Source organism: Malus domestica, chromosome 05 (assembly GCF_042453785.1).
Source record: "Malus domestica chromosome 05, GDT2T_hap1".
NCBI lineage: Eukaryota > Viridiplantae > Streptophyta > Magnoliopsida > Rosales > Rosaceae > Malus > Malus domestica.
In genome coordinates this window covers 6654329-6664087 of record NC_091665.1, presented here as the reverse complement: position 1 = coordinate 6664087, position 9759 = coordinate 6654329, and the positions used below count along the sequence as shown (strand labels likewise).

Sequence of the window (9759 nt, the reverse complement as noted above, 5' to 3'; positions counted from 1 at the left end):
CCGGATCCAACCTAGGCCTAACCCAACAACCCAAGCACATATACGACCCAGATCCTAGCCGACCCGAGCCTAATACCCAGTTCCACGATCGGTGTGTGGGTCCAAGTGTGGGCGTTGCCAGGGCCGGTATTGTGCTTTGTCACTGTCTATGACGGCGACCACGACAGCATAGGCGAATTTTTCGAAAACCTATCGTGGCACGTGGCTTCCCAGGCTGCCGCCTGGTGGCAGCAGGTGGGGGAACCCGAGATTTCTCTTTATGTTTTTCGACGTGTTGAATCCAAATCCTCTGTCCATTTTCCTAAATTCCATAGTTTTGGTAGAGTTTTATTAAATGCCCTCTATTTGTGTTTAGATGCATCAATTATAAGTGATGCATTCCTCCCTAGTTTGAGTGACTTTCCAGTAGAGGAATATCTATGAGTGGATCCCTTCTTAATTTGCATGTTTTTTACACTAAGGGATCACAATAAAAAAATGATTTTATCTTAATATTTTTACTCACTAGTAGCCATCATTTTGCTATAAAATATATTAAAAAAGATGGTTTTCGAGCCCGTGCTCATAATGAGTTTTTTTTGCTGCATTTCATGGGGATTCCCAGAAGTCTGGAGAAAACTTTGCATTTCCTTTTATCCCGACTTCTAGCATGAAACATGGTGTAATCTCATATTCACATTCCAGTGGCAAGAAATAGGACATTGAAAAAGACTTAAGTAGTTTTCCAGATGTTGGGTCTGATGAAATTTTTTAGGAATTTAAGGATGCATTTTCCGATCTGGATCAAAGATTGAGGTGGATAATTTTTCATTTACATTTACATTAGAAACTTTTGAGGCACTGGAATAGACTTAAATCATCTCCAACCAAAGGGTCCAGAGGGTCAGAGGGCCGAAAATAGCCCGAAAACCGTTTCCAACTGAAGGCTAGGCCAAAAGGCTCATGGGCCCCACAGGATAAAAAAAAAGGCTAAAGGGCCAACTGGCTGGCCAAACCCAGCCAACCAGCTAGCCCCGGACCAGGCCATAAATTTGAATGCAACGGCTAGCTAACGTCAGCGTGCGGTTATATTTGAATTTTTTTTTTTAACAAAAAATTTAAAAATTCTATTTTTTTTCCCTAAGTCATTAAACAACATTAAACAATGTTAAACAAGTCTATTTTTGGCCCTATGACCCTTTTGCCGTCGGTTGGAGATGATTTTTTTTTCATAGGGCTATGTTTGGCCTATGACCCTCTGGCCCCTCGGTTGAAGATGGTAAGAAATATGGTCTTATACTGTTTATTAAAATATTAATTTTTGGAGGACCAGAGTTCTAAAACGAGCCATTTGGCCCTCATTCAATTGGAAATGGAAGATTGCAAAGCTCTACTCAATACAATCACTGAAGCAAATATCACCCACATTCGTTGAAACGCAAACGATGCTGCTCACCGCCTTGCAAATGTCGGCCTATCTTTGATGCAAAGCTATGAATGGATCTGTTCCCCACCTAGTATCATAACTGATATACTTGTTGAGGACTGTATGTAGTTCTTTGTTTAGAGATAGATCAACCTTTGTAATGCAATTATTGATGAAATGAAATCTACTATCATATCTTTTCAAAAAAAAAAAACTCTATGGATTTGAATTTATGAAATTCTGTGACTTATATGTAATTTTTCTTTGAATTGTGTATGATTCAATGAGAACTTTTGATGTGTTTGTGATAAAAAATCAAGCCTTATCCCATTAAGTTGGGTCGACTATATAAATACTAGAATGCCATTACGCTCAAGTTTGCGCCAAGTCTTCCGTTAGCTCTAAGTACTCCATAACTTTTGATGTGTTTGTGATAATAATGCTTGTGTTTTTTCATGCTAGAATTGCTATTCGAATGCGAATTGCACTTTGTTGTTGATGGTTCCGCTTATTATTCAGATGCTATCGAAACTATGGGGACGAATACTAATTTGTTATGAATGGATGGTTATTTTCTTATCATTTGATATGAATAGGGAGAAAAATAAGCTTATTTGTTGTCGATTTTCACTCTGTGACAGACGAAATCAAAGCATTCATGAAACTTAAGCTATAGGTTACTTGACCCTTTTTTTCTTATTCGGTTAAAATCCAATGCAAAAGAAAACACCTTGATCTCGGAAAGTAATCATGTTTCCTTTTGTTTTATGAGTTGATTGGTGTCTCATTTTCGATTTTTTTTTTCTAACTTTTAACAAGATTTTTTTTATAACAGTTACCTGTTACGTCCTGCATCGTCTACTAGTTGGGACTTGGTTTGGATGACAGGATTTTGAGCATTGACCTAAGATAATACACACTTCAGAATGCCTCTTCGTAGTCCCAAATTAATTGTAGTTTTCCTGTTTGATATACCCCATTGATGTCTCTCAGAAAGCCTCCACTTCCCCTTCTCCTTCTCAACAATGTCTCTTGCATGAGGAATGCCCAACAAATCTTGAGAGACATAAATGCCTCAGTTCACTATAGTGGATCACTCGTGCTGATGGGCACTAATGGCTCGAGCAAGTCTACTTTCCTACGCATGTTAGCAGGATTTTCTCGTCCTTCTACTGCTCAGGTCCTGTGGAATGGACATGACATCACAGATTCGGGAGTTTTCCACCAGTACAAGCTTCAACTTAACTGGCTCTCCCTTAAAGATGCGTTGAAAGAGAAGTTCACAGTTCTTGACAATGTTCAGTGGTTTGAAGTTCTCAAAGGCAAGGAAGGGAATTCACTGCTGGCTTTGGAGCTGATGGGGCTCGGGAGACTGGCAAAGGAGAAAGCGAGAATGCTGTCAATGGGGCAGCGGAAAAGGCTGCAGGTTGCAAGGCTTCTGACAATCGATAGGCCAATTTGGTTGCTTGATGAGCCTTCAGTTGCATTGGACACTAAAGGGACAAAGCTGCTCGAGTATATCATCACAGAGCATAGGAAGAAGGAATTGTGATTGTGGCAACACATCTGCCAATTGATATTGAAGATGCCACGTATTTGAGGCTGCCTCCGAGGTTCCCCAGGAGGATGACTCTCGTAGATATGCTCGATTGTTCGGATTTTTGAATTTATACCTATTTCTTTATCATTGAAAAATGCAAGTGCGCAACTATTTTACAAGTTTGTTATTCATGCTGTGAACATTTGATTTGCTTATCAATTTTGTTATGGCTGCTATTGTTTTCAGTCTAGCCAAATTGCATAAGCATATGAAATTAACGGAAAATTGCGACCAAAATTGGAGAGATTTTTCAAGTGCCGGGTATTTAAGTGGTACTTCATATCATTATACTAGTGAAGGAAATTATATATTTATTTGTCTATCCACTTATATTATAACAAGTGAAGTGTCCCAATTGAATACCGTGCACCTAAATTTTTTTTTTTCCTTCAAGAAATTGAGGATATTTACATGAATTAAAGTTTGGGGAGATCCAATGCAAATTGATAAGTCCAAAGATAAGGGAAACTGAAAGAGATTTTCTCTGAATTTCTGTGTCTAGAGCCTAAGAATCTCAAAATTAGGGTCATTTAAGAGAGAGAAAAAGATCTGGGCCATTCTAATTTTTTGAGTTTTGTGAGGTGAGCTAATGTGATGGAACAATAAGAGTCGCTGAATTAAAATTGAGTGGATAAATCTCTCAATCCGCATATTCTCAACACAAAAATCCAAAATTGATCTCAATCCAACGAAAACAAGTTCCAAAATTCAAAAATGTTGTAAAAGCTGTATGGTGTATGCCCACATCCCACGTGCATTAGTATACCCACATCCCACATGCATTTGGAAAAAGGTGAAAAGGATAGTGATATATTTGTTGTTATGTAATATTGTCAAAAGTAGCTATCATATCATCTTTGGATGTTATCATGGGAGTAGCTCTATAAATAGAGCGATCCGTGTGTTATCAAAACATACACTGCAAAAGAAAGAATCAAAGAAATAACATCAGTATATATCTCTCCCTCTCTTTATCTGTCATCCTTTGTGTTATAGCTACTAAAGTTATAGTGTGATATTTTGCACCCGCTTCGCTCCTGTCTTTAGCAAAGGTTATTCATCTAATTTTTGCCTATTTATAACACGTTATTAGCACGACTCTTTAACCATTTCTCATTTCCCTTCACCGAAAGAAAAAAAAAATGTTTCCTCTTAGGATTTTATTGTTCTTCTTCTTCCTTTGCCTCACATGCTGGATATACCTTCGTGAAGAACTGTCTACACCTTACCTGCTTCTCGTTCTCAATTTAACAATTACTTATATATTTGATTTCTTGTTTGGTGTAGTTCCTGATTACTAACCTAGTATTTATTTATGTTAATTTTACTGCGAGCAAAGATGGTGCGGTATCATTGCCCATCTTGGACTGCATATTTAATTTTACTGCAATTTGAGGTGGTGCGGTATAATCGTCCACCCTGCATATTTAAATTTGTCTGCCATTTAATTTTACTGCAATTTTAGGTGGTGCGGTATAATCGTCCACCCTACATATTTAAATTTTCCTGTAGTTTGAGTGGTGCGAAATAATTGCCCATCCTATACTTACTTCAATGAGAATGGTGTGGTAAAATTGCCCTTCTCATTAATCATGTAAATCTTAAGCCTGAAGTTTCGAGTGCTTATCATTTTGGCCTGAAGATTAAATTGAAAAATTTGTAAAAACCATAATTTCTAAAACTATATTCCTCCAGTAATACATATTATTGCAAGTTCTTACACATCTCATTTTTTTCTTTCAGAAAAGAAAATGGCAAACTTGACAAAGCTTGATTTTGTTGCCTTGGACATTACTGGGAAAAAACTATCTTACCTGGGTAGTGGATACCAAGATCCATCTAGAGATTGGGAATCTTGGAGAAACCATTAGGGAGGAAAATAGTGCATCCTCTCAAGATCGGGCGAAGGCCATAATCTTTATTCGTCACCACCTTGATGAAGGAACAGATACAATCACCAGAAAACAGTGATTCTTCCAAGAGCTCGTTATGAGTGGACTCGCCTAAGGATCCAGGATTTTAAGTCAGTGGCTGAGTACAATTCTGTTATGTTCAGAATTAGCTCCTAGATGAAGCTCTGTGGGGAAACCATCACTGAGGAAGATATGCTGGAAAAGACTTTTAGCACCTTTCATGCCTCCAATGTGCTCCTGCAACAACAGTATAGAGAGCGAGACTTCACTGAATACAACCAACTGATATCTGTGCTTCTAGTAGCTGAACAAAACAATGAGCTCCTGATGAAGAATCATCAATCTCGACCTACTGGATCGGCACCATTCTCAGAAGTGAATGTTGTTTTCCTTAAAGGGAATACCACATCCTCTCGTGGTAATAATTACAAACGAGGATGTGGCCATAAGCAAGGCCGGTGGAACGGGAAAGGCAAAAACCATGGTATCCAATTTCACAACTAGGTTCTAAGGCATAATTTAGGCCCGAACTTCAAGATTGCAAATCGCCACAAAGGCAAAGCTCATATGAACAACGTTCTTAGAAACTCTGAAGGAGCCTGCCATAGGTGTGGTGGCAATGGGCACTGGGTGTGTACCTGTCGTACCCCAAAACATCTGGTGGATCTATATCAAGCCTCCCTCAAGGAGAAGGGTGTCGAGATCAATTTCCTTAACCAGGCTAGACCAATGGATATACCTGATCCAATGCTCAACTTATCAAGGCAGTTGAACACAACCTACCTAGATGCTTCAAACTTCATTATGGAAAGAGGGAATGAAGTGTACCGGTCTGATTAAATCATTTATGTTTGATGTATCTTTTATTCTGAACTTGTAGTTTATAACTCGCATTTCAATTCAATAAAAGTGGCATTTCAATTTCCCTTTTATTATGAATAAGTTGTTTTTAACTGTGATCCCCTTTACTCAGAAAGCATAAATAAAAACTGTGGTTATTCTCAAAACATAAGAAATGGCAGAGATATTTGTCTTGCAGACAACACAACCACGCATACAATACTTCGTAATCGAAAGTATTTCTCAAGCTTAATGCTTACACAAGTAAGGGTAACAACAATATTAGGCTAATCAGATGTAATTGAAGGCTCAGGGAAAGCCTAGATTATGTTACCAAATGGAACAATATTGTCCATACAAAATGCGTTGTATGCTACTCGATTTACTCGAAATTTGTTGAGTTTCAAAGACATACGTTTAAATGGATACCACATTGAAATGAAAAGTGCATAAAATGTGGAGTATTTGTACATTACCTCCAATGATACCCAGAAGCGTATATTGGAGAAGTTGCGTAGTTTGTCAAGTGGATTATATTATACATACATAAAGACAGTTGAATCACATACTGTCATGAACTAGAAGTTCATTGATTCAAAAGTTTACATGCTTTGACATGACCGTCTGGGCCATCTAAGATCCACCATGATGCGTAGGATCCTTACCAACTCTAATGGACATCCATTGTTGAGCAGACACATTACTATCTCAAATGATAACCCTTGCAAGGCCTGTTCTCAAGGGAAGTTGGTAATTAGACCATCACAACTAAAGGTTGATGCTGAATCCCCATCATTTTTGCAAAGAATTCAAAAGGATATTTGTGGGTCTATTCAACCATCTTGTGGACCATTTCGATATTTTATAGTTTTTGTTGATGCATTTACCCGATGGTCACATGTTTGTCTCTTGTCTACTCGAAATGTAGCTTTTGCGAGACTTCTTGCTCAGATAATTAAGTTGCGAGCACAGTTCCCAGATTACCCCATTAAGTCAATCCGACTTGATAAAGCTGGTGAATTTACGTCCCAAACCTTTGATGATTACTGCATGACATTGGACATTGATGTTGATAACCCTGTTCCTCATGTCCATACTTAAAATGGTTTAGCAGAAGCATTGATCAAGCGGCTTCAGTTAATAGCTCGTACTCTGCTCATGAAAACAAAATTGCTAGTTTCTGCATGGGGACATGCCATCTTACATGTTGCATCATTGGTTCAATTAAGGCCTATAGCCAACCACCAATACTCCTCAGTACAACTCGTGTTTGGGCATCATCCCAAACATTTCACATTTATGAGTTTTTGGTTGTGCATTTTATGTGCCTATTGCATCGCCACAATGCACTAAAATGGGACCTCAGCGCAGACTGGGAATTTATGTGGGTTTTGATTCACCATCTATCATTAGATATTTGGAACCCTTGACAGGTGATATATTTATAGCTCATTTTGCGGATTGTCATTTTGATGAGACAATCTTCCAGTCATTAGGGGGGAGAAAAGACTGTTCCAGAAGAACAACAATAGATGATATGGGTTGTTCCCACCTTATCTCATTTTGATCCACGAAGCACTCAATGTGAAAATGAAGTGAAAATGATCATTCACCTTCAAAGTATTGCTCATCAATTTCCAGATGCATTTAATGATGCTTCAAAAGTGACAAAGTCACATATACCAGCTGCAAATACACCTGTAAGAATGGATGTCCCTATTGGGCAAAATAATGTGGCAGCGAATGAATCATCTGGTGCACGCCTGAAGCATGGTAGACCCCCAGGTTCAAGAGATTCAGCCCCTCGAAAGAGAAAGACGAGGGCACAGCTGAATCCAAATGTAATCATTCAAGAAGAGAAAATAATTGATAAATCCCCAATTCATGATTCTAAAAAAGAAAATGTCCTTGATGAGACACACGTCCCTGAAGAGACAGAAGTGCATGAAAGCAAAGAAATCTCCATAAATTATGCATGTTCTAACGAATTGTGGGATCGAAATGAAATAATCATCGATGACATGTTCTCATTCTCAGTAGCCAGTGAGATCATATTAAGCGATGATATTGAGCCCTACTCTGTTGATGAATGTAAACAGAGACAAGACTGACCTAAATAGAAAGATGCAATCCAGGCAGAATTAAAATTCTTGGAAAGGCGAAGTGTTTTTGGACCAATGGTCCAAATCCTGCCTAATGTAAATTATGTGGGTTACAAATGGATATTCACAAGAAAGCATAATGAGAAAAACAAGATTGCATTACAAGATATAAAGCACAACTCGTTGCACAAGGTTTTTCACAAAGACCTGAAATTGATTATAAGGAGACATACTCTTCTATAATGGGCGCAATTACGTTCTGTTACTTAATAAGTTTATTGGTTTCAGAAAAACTTGATATGCAACTTATGGATATCATCACCGTGTATCTATATGGAGAATTAGATACTGACATATATACAAAAGTCCCAGAAGGACTTAAGTTGCCTGAAGAGACTAACAAACCACGAGGTATGCTCTCAATCAAATTAAGGCGATCATTGTATAGGTTGAAACAATCTGGACGAATGTGGTATAATCGTCTCAATGAGTATTTGATCAAAGAAGGACATATCAACAATGTCATCTGCCCTTGTGTGTTCATTAAGAAATCCAATTTTGGATTTGCTATAGTGGCAGTATATGTTGATGATATGAACCTAGTTGGAACTCCTGAAAAGCTCAATAAAACTGCTGAATATCTGAAAAGTGAATTTGAAATGAAAGACCTTAAGAAAACAAAACATTGTCTCGGCCTGCAGATCGAACATTGTGCTAATGGAATTTTGATCCACCAATCAGCTTATATTGAAAAAATCAAGAAGCGATTTGGAATGGACACGGCTTATCCACTTAGCACGCCAATGGTCGTTCATTCTTTGGACATTAAGAAAGATCTATTTCGTCCAAAAGAAGATGATGAAATGGTCTTTGGTCCAGAAGTACCATATCTGAGTGCAATAAGTGCTTTAATGTATTTAGCATAATGTACTCGACCAGATATAGCTTTTTCAATTAACTTGTTAGCAAGGTATAGTTCTTCTCCAACAACTCGTCATTGGAAATGAATCAAAGATGTTTTGCGATACCTTTGTAGAACAACAGACATGGGTCTCTTCTACTCAGAGAAATCCACAAATGACCAGATCCTTGCTGGATATGCAGATGCTGGTTTCCTCTCTGATCCGCATAAAGCCGCTCAACAAAGCAAACACTAGTTGCTACATCTTTCAATCACTAGAAAATACTTGCTTTACATAAAGCAAGTTGTGAATGTTCTTGGTTAAGATCAATGATCCATCATATTTGGAATTTATGTGGTCTAACTTCAAAGACAGACACTCCAACTGTCATCCATGAAGATAATGCAGCATGTGTTGCCCAAATGAAAGAAGGATTTATCAAGGGCGATAAGACTAAACATATATCTCCAAAGTTTTTCAGTGCATATGAGCTTCAGAAGGCTAAAGTTATTGAAGTCAAACAAATTCGTTCCAATGAAAATCTGGCAAACTTGTTCACCAAATCTTTACCAAAGTGCACATTTCAGAAGTTAGTGCAGGGAATCAGATTACGTCGGCTTACCAATCAACTAAATTTGAAGAATGCAGAATTAGGGGGAGCATTCATGATACATGCATGTTGTACTCTTTTTCCTTTTATTAGAATTTTCCCACCAGGTTTTTCCTATCAAGGTTTTAACGAAGCAACATAAGCTTACATAACACTATCAACAATCCAGGTAAAGTTGTACTCTTTTTCCTTCGCTATGGTTTTTTCCCACTGGGTTTTTCCAAGCAAGGTTTTAACGAGGCAACTGATGTTGATATGTGGGCATCCAAGGGGGAGTGTTGTAAAAGCTGTATGGTGTATGCCCACATCCCACATGCATTAGTATACCCACATCCCACATGCATTTGGAAAAAGGTGAAAATTATAGTGATATATTTGTTGTTATGT

At 38.0% G+C, this 9759-nt stretch overlaps 1 protein-coding gene and 1 pseudogene across 1 annotated transcript; both read left to right on the top strand.

Moving 5' to 3' along the window:
* Positions 1-2260: 2260 nt before the first annotated feature.
* On the top strand, positions 2261-3135 carry LOC103443941 (ABC transporter I family member 1-like; annotated as a pseudogene).
* A 1939-nt stretch (positions 3136-5074) lies between these two features.
* LOC139196025 (uncharacterized) lies at positions 5075-5758 on the top strand. Its single transcript, XM_070821687.1, has 2 exons — positions 5075-5336; positions 5442-5758. The coding sequence occupies exons 1-2, from the start codon at positions 5075-5077 to the stop codon at positions 5756-5758; spliced, it is 579 nt and encodes a 192-aa protein (XP_070677788.1).
* Positions 5759-9759: the final 4001 nt, after the last annotated feature.